The following is a 17,248-nucleotide window of genomic DNA, read 5'->3' on the forward strand; positions in this document are numbered from 1 at the left end:
CAGTTATACGCAGGCCACAGTAGTTTGATATGAGACATGGGTCTGTGGTATGTGCATGACTCTGTTAAACAAGTTCCAAAGAAATTGAAAAGAAAACCATTTAAATGTTTGGCATATTAGATATTAACAGAAGGCATGCATTGTGATTTTACAGGTACTACAGTAAAATGTTATTTTACCTCCTGTATTTTAGGTACAGGAAGCAACCTAATTGATTAAATTATAATGCAGTAAATAACAAGATTATGTCTATTAAATATATCTGTCTACTCACCATGTGCAAACACAGGGCTCTTGACAAACATCCACTATCCATTAACAATGTTTTCAGTATTTTGCTGACTTGCATGATTTGTGTAATTCTATTGTAACTAGTTCACTTTCAATAACATCAAGCCATAGAACAGTACAGCACAGAAACAGGCCCTTTGGCCCATCTAGTCCATGTCAAACTAGTTGCCTACTTCTATCGACTGCACCTATTCCGTAGCCTTACATATTCCTCTCATACACATACCTATCCAAATTTCTCTTAAATGTTGAAATTGAACCCACATCCATCATTTCCGCTGGCAGCTCATTCCACACTCTGACCACTGAGTGAAGAAGTTCTCCCTCATGTTTCCCTCATGTTCACCCTTAACCTATGACCTCTATTTCTAGTCTCACCCAATCTCTGTGGAAAAAGCCTGTGTGCATTTACCCTATCTATACCCCTCATAATCTTGTATACCTTTATCAAATCTCCCCTCATTCTTCTACACTCCATGGAATAAATTTCTAACCTATTCAACCTTTCCCTATAATTCAGGCCCTCTGGTCCTGGCAACATCTTTATAAGTTTTCTCTGCATTCTTTCGATCTTATTGAAATCTACCCATAGGTAGACACACAATACTCCATGTTAGGCACACCAACATCTTGTACAACCTCAACATAACATCCCAACACCTGTACTCAGCACTTTGATTTATGAAGGCCACTGTGTCAAAAGCTTTCTTTTCAACTCTATCTATCTGCGCTTGGACTCCCAAGGAATTATGTATCTGTATTCCCAGATCCCTCTGACCCCTTGCACTCCTCAGAACCCTGCCACTCAACGTATGTCCTACCCGGGCTTGTCCTCCCAAAGTGTAACATCTCACACTTGTCTGTGTTAAATTCCATCTGGCATTTTACAGCCCATTTTTCCAGCTGTTGCTGATCCTACGCCAAGCTTTGGTAGTCTTCCTCGCTGTCCACTATACCCCCAGTTCTGGTGTGATCTGCAAATTTGCTGATCCAGTTTGCCACATTGTCATCCAGATCATTAGTATAACTGATAAACAACAAAGAACGCAGTACCGATCCTTCAGCACACATCTAGTTACAGGCCTCCAGGCAGAGGAGCAACCATCTACTGGAGAACCCTCCGGCTTCTCAAACAAAGCCAATGTCTAATACAATTTACCAGCTCAACTTGAATGCCAACCGTCTGAACCTTCTTGATCGACCTGCCATGTGGATCCTTGTCAAAGTCTTTGTTAAAGCCCATATACACAATATACACTGCCTTGCCTTCATCCACTTTTCTGGTAACTTCCTTGAAAAACTCTATAAAATTTGTTAGACAAGACTTACCACGCATGAACCCATGTTGACTATCCCTATTCAGTCCATGTCTATCCAAATATGTCCAGTCCCTTAGAATACTTTCCAATAACTTACCCACTACTCATGTCAGTAACATGTTGGTGACACTTTGAGTGGGTAACATGTTGTAGTTAAAGAAGCAATGCATGTTTTTTTGTAAACTGTAGCATTCAGAAATAACTAAATATGACAATCACTGAATACATTAAACTGACACTATATTTGTTGCTTGTTGGAAGGAACTGTCCAACAGTGAAAACCCTTCAGTTAATTACATTAACAGAAAACTTAATTAGTAATCATACTTAGTCATCATATCAGTAATATAATTTTCCTTTTGCATGATTTTTTAAATGTCTTTTTTTAATGCCAAACACCCAGTGAGTTCACTTGGCAGAGAAATTTATGAAGAAGTTCATTTTTATTATAAAGAAGAAGATTATTGTATGTGAATCTGTATCAGTCACAACTGTGGACACTGCCATGGAGTCTGGGTGCTCTCACAGGCGGGCAGCTGAAAGAAGATGGCAATCTCACTTGTTTCTTTGTAATGCATTTAACTCCATTCCTTTTGATTCAGTCTTGCCAAGTCTTGATCAAAGCACAGCAATGTCAGTTCTCCCTGTTCACCTTAGTCCATGTTCTAGGAAAAAATGATTTGTGATTTAGATAGATGCTGCTAAAGGAGCAACATTTAATTAGTTCTAAGTCACTGCTTTCCAGTTTTAGATAGTTTGAGAGGTTTTAGTTAGAGGCCCTCTTGGCCCAGCAATTATTATTTTCCCTTGTTCTTTACAGTGAAACTCAGCGAACTGTTCATTTCGTGTTTGTGTCTCTCGCTCATTCAGTTGGGCTATCACTGAATTCCTGCCAGTATTGCATTAGGACATGATTTTAATATTGTAAGAGTATTTTCTTTGCAGGCATGAAGAACAGAGAAGTACATTAAAGGTACTTTGGGTTAAATGCATGAAGGAGCTGTTAAATTGAGTCGCAGTTGGAGAACTTGTAATGTAATGGCAGTATTATACAGTATTTCACTGTTGAAGGGCTTCATTAAGTCGCTTCAAGACAATGTATTAGTTATGGGATATTAAAATCAATCCCATTTCCATCATGGAGACCCTTTTACTGCGTCCGCTATTGGACAAACCAATAGAATTGAAAAATTTGCATTTTTTTGGCCTTTTTTTCCTGAAAACAGATTCTTCTATATTATCCAATAACATTACTTAATGGCAGCCTGAGAACAGCTCACTCGGTGTCTTTCTATATTTCATACCGAAGATCTTCATGGCCCATCAATGTGAGATTGCAAGCAATTAGTGTCAGATCAGGGATAGTTCCATGCTGTAGGTTTACTGAGAATGGGCCAGAAATGACATAACCTTATTTCACACAGAACTGTTGCAGCTGGCAGTTGGAGGCTTTCAATTTTTCATTCTGGACTTGATTCAAACCCGGACCCTTGATCTGAAAGTCTGTGTCCAAAAGCACTATATCACTTTGTCCATATATGAGCCACATTTGACATTTACATGGATACATTTCAATATTATTCTGGCTAAATCTGAAATTAAATATCAATAAGAGATACGTTATATAAGTATGCGTGTTAAATTGGTGCTCTGAAAGATGTTGCATGATTTAGTGAAAATGATTTCTTTTTATTAATTTAAAATATTTAAATCATACCTGCATGAATTTTTCTCTGAGGAAATCTCAGTATGGTGTGTTTTTATTTCTTGAAGAAAATTAATATTTATGTTTCTGAATACTACACCCTCAGACTATTGGTCCCAATGGCCTTATCATTTGCTCATTGTCAAGTTCAGAGACAATCATATACTGAATCTATTGCATCTGTTCTTGCATAATATGTCATAAGGGAAATGGAGTTAGCCATTACAAAGAACAGTAACACACAGCTGCAGATTCCCCATCATGTCACATACATATTTTCATAGTAGTAACCCATTGGCATGTGGATGTGCAAGGTTTTGTTTATTTACTTTTAAATTGACTACAACTTTTAAAAAGTTCCCACAACTGTGATTTTACTGTTAACAATTCATGCTTTGAGCTCAGAAAGATACTGCTCTTAATCAAGTGCCTCACTAATGAAATTACTGTTAGAACGCAGTGCAACTGACTCACCTCACGTCAAATTTAATTCTAATGATCCAGTCACTAGTGAAAGAAGTCCAATGTTATTTTTCTACCAGTTTTACCATCCTGGAGCTTTTAGGCACAATTTCAATGAATTGCCCCAATTCAGACAAGACAAGCCAACTGGTATTCTCTGATGTATGCTGGGAATTCTCTAGGGCACCAGTAAAGAAACCATCTTATATAAAATCATATCCTGTTTGCAAGCATCAAGTACCCCCAGCCACAAGCTAATCTAGATATATTAACCCTAGCCAACCTAAGAACTCATTTCTCATCCAATGTCATGGGCACAGTCCTTTTATATTTTTATGATCCTGTCAAAAAGTAATATTTGCTGCCATTGGTGATGATTGGAATTGCCTCCTCTGAGCCATGCAAATGGAGAAAAGAATCTGTTATCAATTTGCTAAGCGTGCCTAGAGAATTGTGGATTGTTTCAGGGCCAAGTTATAAATGACAACAAACGCTGCAAAGCCAGTTGAAGGAAAGCAGCTGATGATGGTATTGTCATAAAATCTGGCTTGTTCCTTTTTGCAGTTTTCTTTGCACCCACCAAGGAGATTAAAGGCTCTGATTATTTAAAAGAAATGCACTTTCAAGCTAAGATGAATCAACATTCAAATGTCAGTTCAGTTGTTTGTCCCTCTGCTCTTCTGTATAACAAAATTTAGAAAAAAAATTGCTTTCATGCTTCTAAAAATCAAGCAAAAGCTGTTAGTAATTAGGAAAAATGTTGAAGCAGAAGATACTGGAAATTTCAGCATTATATCAGTTCTGAACATAAAATATGAGCTCCCTCTCTCTTCTTCCTATCCAGATATTGAAAGGCTCACAATGCACTTCTAATAGTTTCTAGATATTTTTTCACATTATAACAATTTGATGTGGCTCTTGAAAGTACTTTTTTCAAGAGTCATATCAAAGTATGTTTAGTGTTGCATCCCCACTTTTAAAGACATACTTTGACAGATTGTTACTGCAAAGGCTGAAAGCTTTCATATATATTTTTTGTGTGTATTAACTGATGCAATGGGCTCAATTTCAGTGCAGTTTTCAGCCGCTAATCTAGAATTTAGGATGGTTATAATTTTTGGCAGCGGTAATCACTCCACAAATATTCAGGCCATTGTAGGACTCAAAGCCACAAGCATTACCATAGTTGAATTAGTCATAAACTGCTAGTGTAGTGGCAATTGTGAATCATTCCAACCACAGTGCACTTCAGGAGACTTCCAGCAATTACTGCTGCACATTATTTACTTCAATATGTGTTGTTTGCAACCTCACTAAATCTTGGTTTTCTCATTCATGTTTACTGGATCATCATTACACAAGACTTACTTATGGGCTTGTTTCATATCCTGAAGCAAGCCTTGCTCCAATTTACCAGAAGAGTCTGTATTAACATTCATTTTTTTTGTCAGGGAGGGTGGAGTTTGCATCTAGAAGTCAAAATTAAAATTCCAGAGGACTTTTATGATATATTTTAATTTAGGATGAATCACTAAGAGCTTTGTTTTATTGCTGTTGTAAGATATATTGCAAGACAAATATTTCCACTAGTTTGTAAATCATCAGTGCCTCTCATCAGTAAATCTCAGTGACTGCTTCTTCCTGTCTGGTGAATGGTGAGGTCAGACCATCAGTCCTATTAAAAGTAAAGGGTGGGGGGGGGGGGGGGTTGATTGATCTGGGGGAATTCTAAGAAAATGCTATTTTATGACATATTTTCTGAGGTAACATTGCATCACAAAGAGCAAGTGCTTTCTTAATATTTTATATGGGAGAATATTTGTAAAGCATAGTAGAAAGTATAGCTTAAAGTGTCACACAGTGAGGGCACAAGTGATGACTTTTCCATCTGGAGTTAAACATTAGAGAACATTGTTTCAGTGACTCAGTGAGGAACGTGTTTTGCTTGAGAATGGTTGGGAATACTCCAGCTGTTAGACTAAGAAAAGCACGAGAAAGGCCTAATATACAGTAGAGAACAGAATTAAAAGCAACCCAATTATTTATAATGAACAACAACCAATTTTGCATCCTAAAACAAGGGAGAGTGGTGAAGAAATTTTGTGTGGCAGATCGCAAATGAGATAGGTAAAGAAAAAAAAATGATACTTAATTATTGCTGGATGAAACTTACATTCTTCAAATTGTTGAAGCCATGTTCCACATCATAAACACCGGAATCAGGTAGAATTACATGAAAAAAAAGCACTCAAGCCTGCATAACCTCACAAGAGATTCATATATGAGGTTGAGTTAATCAGGATTATTCCCTCTTCATAAACACCTATTACTTTCTAACTTTCTACCTTCTCTCCTCTTTCTTTGGAGCACAGCAAACATATATCTGAACTTCCTCTTTTTTGAAGAAATAGCTGAGAGAAAACCTCTCGCTGTACTTCTATTCAACTCTTTTTTTTTTTGGCTGGTTTAAACCAGGTTGAGAATTTAACATGTGCTTTAGTCTGGGTTTTTTTGAACTGCCCAGTGGATGTCCCCCTGCATATGAACTGGAAGAGAAAATGGAGGAAATATAAAAGAGGTTGAGGCATCCCAAAAGTGGAAGGATAGAAAATTATTCCATGTATCAGGCTCATTTGATGCTTACCAGGCAGAAATTTGAGTATTATACATGGGGAAGAGAGAGAATATTGCTGGACTCTAGCGTAGCGGTCAGTGCAACACTATTACAGCATGGGGTGCTCTGAAGTTCAGAGTTCAATTCAGGTGCCTTTCCTCCCTGTAGAACACATGGGTTTCCTCAAGTGCTCCAGTATCTTCCCACAGTCCAAGGACATAGCAGGTAGGTTACTTGGTCATTGTAAGTTGTCCCATGATTAGTTTAAGGCTAATCAGGGTTGTAGGGATGCTGTGGCTTAAAAGGCTGAAATTCCTGATTCACGCTCTATTCCTACAGTTAAATAAAATAAAATACAGCTTCTAACTTAAGTAGCTCACATTCTAGGTCAGGAATAATTCTCATCCTTCTCCTGGCCATTCTGGTATTAGCAGGATCAGCAACCCAGGGTTGGTATAGGAATAATAGGATCTGCCTCAATATCTCTTTCCATCCCCCTCAATGGTGTGTGGGACAATGGAGGAGTTATTTTCCCTTAACTATGTAAATCATAAAATTTGACTCAAATTGCTTATCAAATCCACTCCTGATCTTGCTGTCATCTGATATACTTTCACATCTCCTTTTCAATCAGAGCCACTTAACAGTAATCATAAGAAAATCCCAGTGGAATTTTTCTGTAACTTCTGAATTCTGGGATATGGATGCTCTCACGTCATTGTTCCCATCAAGGCTACTTGAATTATAGCCAACCAATATTTGCATGGTATTCATTTCTACTGTTCTCTACAGGAAATCAAGTCCCTTATGCATCATTATAATCAGTGTGGTTTCCCTGTAAAAATTCTAAAAATTAATTACATGCAATATGAAGTAATTTGTCTGTTATATAAATTCAATGTTCCTTTCCATTGAATTCAATTAACAGGAACATTAGGAAAGCTGTTTTGCAATTAGCAAATTCAGCTTTGAACATTACCAGTATTACGTAAGAATACTGCTATACTCCTGTAAAAATTAAGCTTTTTGTCATTTGGTTCAATATGTCAATAATTTTCAGTCCTGCTAGGGTTCTTCCAGTTTCCAAACATAATACCATCGTGTTTTTTTCTAAATTTCCCATTACTCTATCAATTGGTAAACTGGAGTTCTTCAGAACAAATGACAACGATCATGTATGTAGAAATATTGAAAAAGTAAATAATTGTTTTGAATCTGCATTGATGTGGAATGATTTATGATCAGAAACCTGCAGGGTTAGAAACAGAATCAATCTGTGCTTTCAGATGAAAATTGTTTGCTGTTAAGTAAAAATAATATTCAGGACTGTGGGATGAGACTAAGGAGTATGAGGCTAACAGTTTTGTGGCATTGGGCACCAGCATAGACTTGAAGGCTAAATAGACACCAGCCAGAATTGTCAGAAGGTAGCTCTACAAACACAGCATATTCCTTTTGTCCAATTTCAGCCAGAATTGTCAGAAGGCAGCTCAAAAGTCCCAGCATATTCCTTACATCCAACTTTTGATTGCCAAGGGGTTAGTGCTAAAGAGTAGTGAATGGAATTCAGAGTGTACCATCTGCAATTCCTCCAAAGTGGCTTTTCAACCTTCAGTTCATTAAAGGAGGAAAGCACAAAAAAGTTAATTCACTCTCAGGAATCTACATAGAAAAAAAATGACTGGGATGCCAAGTTTACAATCTGATAATATTAATCTCCACTAAATTCAAGACTGATTATCATAATCATAATCAGGCTAAATATCACTGGCACATCATGAAATTTGTTATTTTTGAGGCAGCAAAAAAAACTATAAATTACTGTAAGTATATATATGTCATAAAAAGCCAGCTGAATGGGAAGAGCCATCAACACATTCGGCCTACCAGTCATCAGATGCCCAGCCACAAAAGTGTGCTGGCCAAGTTACAAATTAGAAGCCATTGACATCAAGGCCTGGAAACTACTAACAATACATGGATGATCCCATCCAAAGTTCAACATCAAGTGATTGTACACCCACCAGAACAAAGGAGGATGAGGACTTGGAAGTATCAAGGCCACATTCCTGAAAGGAATGCGAAACATCTAAGAGTACGCCAGGAAGATGGGCCCTGAGGATGACCTGCTAGCAGAATGCCTCAGACAGCAGGCACAGGATATGGAAATGGAAGTGTGTGAAGCAAGCCAGAGGACCAGACGCTAAGGCAGAACAAACCACTGCATGGGATGTCCCATCACCAGTTATCAGGGGAGGCTGACATAAGAAAATCCTACCAGTGGAAATGGCAGGGCTGAGGGACAGCACAGAGGTGCTGTTCATGGCTGCACAAGATCAGGCGCAGAGCAGAAGAGCAACAGAAGCAGAGTTCCATTGCACCAGACAAGTCTGGAGATGCGGACTGTGCAGGGAATCTGCTGAAACCATCCAGCACATAGTAGCAGAGTGCAAGATGCAGGCAGGAACAGCATACACTGCATGGCACAACCAAGTTGCAGGAACTGTGTGCTGAGTATGGATTGGACACTCCCAAGTCCAAATAGGAAAAATCCAAGCAAGTAGTGGAGAATGACAGAGCTAAGATTCTGTAGGATTTCCTATACAGACTGATAAGCAGGTACTGGCCAACCAATCAGACATAGTAGTACTAGACAAAGATCAGAAAAAAGCAATAGCAATAGATATGGCAATCCCAAATGACAGTAACACTAGAAAGAAAGAATATGAGAATACTAGGGCTTGAAAGAACAGTAAGAAAGGATGTAGAAGGTTCAAGCCAGACTAATCCCAGTGGTGATAGGAGCACTTGGAGCAGAGACACCTGAATTAACAATTACTCCTGGGAACAAGATCTGAGATCTCGGTCCAGAAGAGCACACTACTAGGAACAGCAAGGATACTGTGCCGGACCCTCAAGCTCCCAGGTCTCTGGTAGAGGACCCGAGATTGAAGGAAAGATACACATACACAGCACCCATAAGCAGTGAGAAAAAACATATAAAACAAATTAAATAGGCAGTGGAAAAAAAGCTAAATAAAAGAAGAAAAAGGGTTTATTGTCCATTCAGAAATCTAATGGCGGAAGAAAAGAAGCTGAAATACTACAGTACCTTCCCCTTGATGGTAGCTATGAGAAGAGGGTATATCCTGGGTGATGGAGTTCCTTAAAGATGGATGCCACAGTTTGGAGGCATTGCCTTTTGAAGATGCCCTCGATGCTGGGGAGGCCAGTGCCCATGATGGAGCTGGCTGAGTTTACAACTTTCTGCAACTTCTTGTCATCCTGTGTGGTTGTCCCTCCACACCAGACACTGTTGCAACCAATTAGAATGCTCTCTGCAGTACATCTGTAGAAACGTGAGAGTCTTTAGTGACATCTCAAGTATCCTCAAATTCTAAATGAAATACAGTCGCTGTCATCTGATGAGGACAAGTAAGTGTTCCCTCAACTTCCCATTCCTGAAATTCACAATCAATTCCTTGGTCTTACTGACATTGAGTGCAAGGTTGTTGTTGCGACACCACTCAACCAGCTGATCTATCTCACTCTTGAACACCTCCACTTCGCCATCTGAAATTCTGCCAACAATATTGTGTCATCAAATTTGCAGATGGCATTTGAGCTCTGTCTAGCCATACAGTCATGGGTATAAAGAGAGTAGAGCAGTGGGCTAAGCCTGCATCCTTGAGGTGTGTCAGTGTTGACTGCCAGTGAGGAGATGTTATTCCTGATCCGCACGGACTGTGGTTTCCCAGTGAGGAAGCCAAGGATCCAGCTGTGGAGTGAGGTACAGAAGCCCAGGTTTTGGAACTTGTTGATTAGAACCGAGGGTATGATTCTGTTGAACACCGAGGCAATAAATAGCAGCCTGACATAGGTGTTGCTGTTATCTTGGTGATAAGACCATAAGACCATAAGACATAGGAGCAGAATTAGGCCATTTGGCCCATCGAGTCTGTTCCACCATTCAAACATGGCTGACACAGGTTGTGGCGATAGAAAAATTGCTGTGGGTCCGGGTCTTTGCTTAGGCTGGAGTCAATTCTAACCATGAACAACCTCTCAAAGCATTTCATCACGGTTGATGTGAGTACAACTGGGCAATAGCTGTTGAGGCAGCTCACCCCTGCTCTTGGGCACTGGTATGATTGTCAACCTCTTGAAACAGATGGAATCCTTCAACTGCAGCTGTAAGAGATTGAAGATCTCCTTGACAGTCCCGCCAATCGGCTGCATAGGTTTTCAAAGCCCCACCAGGTATTCCACTGGGGCCTGAAGCCTTGTAAGGGTCCACCCTCTTGCAAAATCTTCTGATGTTGGCCTCTGTGACAGAGATCACAGAGTCACCTGATGCTGCAGAGATTTGCACACTTATAGTCTTATTCTCCCTTTCAAAGAGTGTATAAAAGGCATTGAGTTCAGCTGGGAGTGAAGCATCATTGCGATTCATATTAGGTTTCACCTTGTAGAAAGTAATGGTTTGCAAACTGTGGTGAACTACATATACCTGTCTGGACAGGCCCCCCCCTGCTGACTGCTCCTGTGGCTCCTCCCACTGACCGTGGCTCCTCCCACAGACCCCGGTATAAAGGCGATTGAGGCCTGAGCCCTGCCCTCAGTCTCCAGGATGTAGTATGATGGTCAATTACTGCTTGTTCTTTCTTCCAGTCAATAAAAGCCAATATCTCGCCTCACATCTCGGAGAGTTATTGATGGTGCATCACAAACCCTGCCAAAACTGATGAGCATCCTATTCTGCTCTCGCTTCTATCAGGATTGTTCTTCCACTCTTAAAATAGCCTTCCGTAGGTCGTAGCTGGACTTTTTGTATAGATCTGAATCACCAGTCTTGAATATCACAGGTGAAACTACAAAGCTCTTCGTTCATCTATGGTTTCTGGTTTGGGCATTTCTGGTATATTCTGGAAGGCACACACTCATCCACACGGGTTTTGATGAAGTTGGTGACGATATTCAGGCTTGAAGATAAATCTCAGAATATTGCTAGCTCCCATTAATCCTGCACTATAGCAGTGTTTCCTCATGATTCTCTGCCCTGAAATTCACTCTGTTATCAGCCACCAGTATTTGCTCCTATCACCATTTTAGACACAGAGTTGTAGATTCCACATTCCTTAGGTAAAATTTCCTCAACTTCATTCTAACTTTTTAACCAAATAATTTAAATTCCTGTTCCCTCGTTAAACATGTCTCTGCTGACAGAAGTAGGTCCTTTCTGTTCACACAGTCGAAGCACCTCCTTTCAATCCCTCCCAGAGAACTTGACAGAGGATATCAGCTCGGTTCCTTCACCCACTGATGCTGTTTGATCTACTGAGTGGTTCCAGCATTTTCTGTTTTTGATTCAAATTTCCAACATCTGTTGTTTTTTTTTTGCTCCCTCGGTCTCCATTGTTTCAAATGAAGTAACTCTAGGCTGATAGGTCATTCCTCATAAGTAGAATCCTTCAGCTCTGGTAACATCCTTGTGAGTTAGCACTGCAGAGTCCTTTATACTATCACAATCTTACTGTAAACCGTAAGGGCACACAGCACAGTAGCTCTGGCTTCATCAAGAGACATACTATTTAGTAAGTTGTAACTTACTCTATGATTAGTCTAGGATTAAATGGGTGAGTTGATTGATGGTGCTGTTCGTTGGACCAGAAGGGCCTGTTCTGTACTGTATCTCTAAATAAATTTTTTATACAGACCTTATCTTATATTCTGTTCTCAGCCAAATGTTAATTCGTACTTCTTAATCAATGTATCTACCTTCATGGATCTATGAATGTACACTCTAAGATTTCTCTGTCTCTCTGCATTTCTTCTTATCCTGCAGTTTTCTTCATGTATTCATTCACCTTCTTTGTCCTTCCCTACAGTATCAGGGTACATTTCTCTAGATTCAATGCCCTTTTCATGTTGTGCTCACCTAACCATGATAATACTTTCTGGTGTAAACCTCACGACAAGCACACAGATAATTGTGTAGATAGTCAAAGGTTTTTTTCCCAGGGCTGAAATAGCCGACGCGAGAGGGCATGGTTTCAAGGTGCTTGGAAGCAGGTACAGAGGAGATGTCAGGGGTAAGTCTTTTACGCACAGAATGGTGAGTGCATGGAATGGGCTGCCGGCAACGGTGGTGGAGGTGGATATGATAGGGTCTTTTAAGAGACTCTTGGAAAGGTACACAGAGCTTAGTAAGTGCATATTCGGTACAGCATTGTGGGCCAAAGGGCCTGTATTGTGCTGTAGGTTTTCTATATTTCTTTGTTTCTTCTTAGAGCATATGGTTAGAGCATACACTATGGATGGTAGTGCCCTAAGGGGCTTTAAGAAACAAAAAGACCTTGGCTTTAAAGTCCATCCTAATGACAACAGTGAGAAAGAGATTATGATTGATGTAACTACCAGGCCGAATTGGAAAGGTTGGGTACAGGCCGAATTGGGGTGGCGGAATCTAGGCTCCTGAGCAGTCCAAGAGAAAGGAACGACTCAATATTTGGACAATTTAAGCTCCGGGCCAGATTGAAAATGTCAGGGTCTCATGACTGGAGGTGAGGGAAGGGCCGGTTCTGCCCATTTCTGCATAGTTCTGCTCACTGCTCTGTGGTGTTTACTAGGCTCTGTGCTGTACAGAGGAGGTGGCCTGATCTAGCTCCAGTGATGCTTGGCTTAGTCACTTCCGTAAAACTTCAGTTCTAAATGCTCTTTGCTTATTTTTATTGTTTGCCTGATTTGTGTATTTCTCTCAGCACACTGGGTGTTTGATGGTCTTCATTTTTTAATGGAGTCTTTTGGGATTCTTTGTGTTGTGGCTCTCTGTAAAGAGATGAATCTCAAAGTTTAATGACGTATACATACCTTGATAATTAATGTACTTTGAACTTTGACATGCAGGCCTTCATTATGTGGGACATAGAATATAAGAGGTCGGAGATCAAGATCCAACTTTATTAAATCTGTTTTTAACCATAGCTGAAGAGTAAAATGCAGTTCTGGTTACTACTCACTGGAAAGGATGTCAATGTATTAGGGAGGGTACAGAGGGGATTTACCAGGATATTACCAGGATTACCAGTTAAGAAGGTTCAGTCGTTAGGTATTAATGCTGGAGTAATAAAATGGATTCAACAGTGGCTAGATGGGAGATGCCAGAGAGTAGTGGTGGATAATTGTTTATCGGGATGGAGGCCGGTGACTAGCGGGGTGCCTCAGGGATCTGTTTTGGGCCCAATGTTGTTTGTAATATACATAAATGATCTGGATGATGGGGTGGTAAATTGGATTAGTAAGTATGCTGATGATACTAAGGTAGGAGGTGTTGTGGATAATGAGGTGGGTTTTCAAAGCTTGCAGGGAGATTTATGCCGGTTAGAAGAATGGGCTGAACGTTGGCAGATGGAGTTTAATGCTGAGAAGTGTGAGGTTCTACATTTTGGCAGGAATAATCCAAATAGAACATACAGGGTAAATGGTAAGGCATTGAGGAATGCAGTGGAACAGAGAGATCTAGGAATAACAGTGCATAGTTCCCTGAAGGTGGAGTCTCATGTAGATAGGGTGGTGAAGAAGGCTTTTGGAACGCTGGCCTTTATAAATCAGAGCATTGAGTACAGAAGTTGGGACGTAATGTTAAAATTGTACAAGGCATTGGTAAGGCCAAATTTGGAATATTGTGTACAGTTCTGGTCACCGAATTATAGGAAAGATATCAATAAATTGGAGAGAGTGCAGAGATGATTTACTAGGATGTTACCTGGGTTTCAGCACTTAAGTTACAGAGAAAGGTTGAACAAGTTAGGTCTCTATTCATTGGAGCGTAGAAGGTTGAGGGGGGATTTGATCGAGGTATTTAAAATTTTGAGAGGGATAGATAGAGTTGACGTGAATAGGCTGTTTCCATTGAGAGTAGGGGAGATTCAAACGAGAGGACATGATTTGAGAGTTAGGGGGCAAAAGTTTAAGGGAAACACGAGGGGGTATTTCTTTAGAGAGTGATAGCTGTGTGGAATGAGCTTCCTGTAGAAGTAGTAGAGGCCAGTTCAGTTGTGTCATTTAAGGTAAAATTGGATAGGTATATGGACAGGAAAGGAGTGGAGGGTTAAGGGGTGAGTGCGAGTAGGTGGGACTAGGTGAGATTAAGAGTTCGGCACGGACTAGGAGGGCCGGAATGGCCTGTTTCCATGCTGTGATTGTTATATGGTTATATGGTTATATTGCTTGGGATGAAATGTTTTGAACGTGAAGAGAGATTGGATAGACTGGATATGTTTTCTCTGCAGCAGAGTGTATTCAGGGGGTACCTGACAAAAGCTCACAAGATTATGAAGGGTCTAGAGGGGCAGGATATTGAAAAATGTTTTCTCTAAACAAAAATTTCCAACACCAAAGGGCATAGATCAATGCTGAAGAGTAAAGTAGAGGGGACCTATTTTACAGAAGGCAATCTTTTTTTCACCTGATGAATCTTTGCAATGTAGGATCCGCTGCCTAGAAAGATGGTGAAGACACTTGAATCACCAAGAGAGAGAAAACCAAGCACCAAGTACTAGCAACACACACAAAATGCTGATGGAACGCAGCAGGCCAGGCAGCATCTATAGGAAGAAGCACTGTCAATTTTTCGGGCCGAGACCCTTTGTCAGGACTAACGTCAACAGCAAGTACTAGTAAATGTATTAGTATGAAGAATACCTGACAGTTCCTATGGACATAGAGAACTTGTTTCATATGACCTTATCAATCTTAGGGTCTTCCTGATTTTACTTAACAGTAATCTTCATGGTCCCCCTTTTCTATTTTACATTTCAATTTCACCCCTTCGCTACTCTAGTCCATGAGACCATCAGACCATAAGATATAGGAGACCTATGGCCCATCGAGTCTGCTCTGACCTTTCATCATGGCTGATCTAATATTCCTCTCAGCCCCAATCTCCCTGACTAATCAATAATCTATCAATGCCTCCCTTAAATATACATTAAGACTTGGCCTCCACAGCTGTCTGTGGCAAAAAATTCTACAGATTCACTACCCTCTGGCTAAAAAAATTCCTCCTCATCTCTGTTCTAAAATGACACCCCTCAATTCTGAGGCTGTGCCCTCTGGTCTTAGATTGAATGTAAAAAAATCAGTCCCAACATAGCTACCTGTGGAACATCACTAGTCACCAACAGCCAACCAGAAAAGGCTCTCCTTTTTTGCCTCCTGTCAATCAGCCACTGCTTTATCCACGTTGGAATCTTTCTACTAATACCATGGGCTCATAGGTTGTAAGACAGCCTCATTTGTGGCACCTTGTCAAAGGCCTTCTGAAAATCCAAGTACACAGCATCAACTAATTCTCCTTTGTCTATCCTGCTTGTTATTTCTTAAAATAATTCCAACAGTTTTGTCGGGTAAGATTTTCTTTTGAGGAAACCATGCTGACTTTGGTCTATTTTATCATGTGCCTCCAAGTACCCTGAGAAATTTTCCTTAATAATTGACTCCAACATCTTCCCAACCACTGAGGTCAGACTAACTGGCCTATAGTTTCCTTTCTTCTGCTTCTCTCCTTTCTTGAAGAGTGGAGTAACATTCACAATTTTCCAGTCTTCCGGAACCATTCTAGAATCTAGCAGTTCTTGAATGATCATTGCTAATGCCTCCACAATCTCTTCAGCCACCCCTTTCAGAACTCTGGGGTGTACACCATCTGGTCCAGGTGATGTATCTACCTTCAGACTTCTCAGTTTCCCAAGAACCTTCTCTCCAGTTATGATAACTTCACACATTTCACGACCCCTGACACTTGGAGTTTCCACCATACTGCTAGTGTGTTCCACAGTAAAGACTAATGCAAAATACTATTCACTTTTTCCGGCAATTCGTTGTACCCTATTGCAAACTCTGCAGCATCATTTTGCAGCAGTCTGATATCCATTCTCACCTCTGTTTTACATTACATGTATCTGATGAAACTTTGGTTTAATATTACTGGCTAGCTTACTTTCGTATTCCGTCTTTACCTTCTTAATGACTTGTTTAGTTGCCTTCTGTTGGTTTTTGAAAAGATTCCCAATCCTCTAACATCCCACTAGTATTTGCTCTCAAAACAGTATATGCCCTTTCTTTAGCTTTTATGTGGCTTTGACTTCTCTGGTTAGCCACAGTTGTGTCATGTCTCCATTAGAATACTTCTTTCTGTTTGTGATGTATATATCCTGTGCCATCTGATTGCTTCCTGAACTTCCAGCCACTGCTGCTCTGCCGTCGTCCCTGCCAGGGTTCTTTTCCAATCAATACTGGCCAGCTCCTCTCTCAGGCCTTTGTAATTCTTTTTGTCTACCATAATACTGATACATCTGACCTTAGCTTCTCCTTCTCAAATTTCAGGGTGAATTCAATCATAATATGATCACTCTTTCCTGCGGGTTCCTTTACCTTAAGCTCTCCAATCAATTCCGTTCATTGCACGACACTCAATCTAGAATAGCTGATCCCTTATTGGACTCAACCACAGCTACTCTAAATAGCCATCTCCTGGGCAGTCTAGAAATTGCCCCTCCCGCATCAACCTGATTTTCCCAATTTACCTGCATATTGAAATTCACCATGACTATTCTAACATTGTCCTTTTGACATGAATTTTCTATCTCCCATTGTACTTTGTAGACCACATCCTAACTACAGTTTGGGGGTCTGTATACAACTCCCATTAAGGTTTTTTTTACCTTTGAAGTTCCTTAGCTCTATCAACAATGATTCAGCACCTTCTGACTCTATGTCACCTCTTTCTAACGATTTTATTTTATTTTTTACCAACAGAGCAATACCACCCTCTCTGCCTTCCTGCCCGTCCTTTTG

General features: G+C 40.2%; 1 protein-coding gene across 1 annotated transcript in view; it reads right to left on the reverse strand.

Moving 5' to 3' along the window:
* Positions 1-16,325, reverse strand: part of LOC140732529 (histone deacetylase 5-like) — a 107,052-nt gene extending 90,727 nt beyond the window's left edge. The window contains 5 exon segments of the mRNA XM_073055298.1: positions 478-491; positions 4,029-4,036; positions 7,833-7,923; positions 7,926-7,991; positions 16,250-16,325. Of these exon segments, the coding sequence (XP_072911399.1) occupies positions 478-491; positions 4,029-4,036; positions 7,833-7,923; positions 7,926-7,991; positions 16,250-16,325 (255 nt within the window).
* Between the last annotated feature and the right edge of the window lie 923 nt (positions 16,326-17,248).

This window comes from Hemitrygon akajei, chromosome 8, assembly GCF_048418815.1.
Source record: "Hemitrygon akajei chromosome 8, sHemAka1.3, whole genome shotgun sequence".
Lineage (NCBI taxonomy): Eukaryota > Metazoa > Chordata > Chondrichthyes > Myliobatiformes > Dasyatidae > Hemitrygon > Hemitrygon akajei.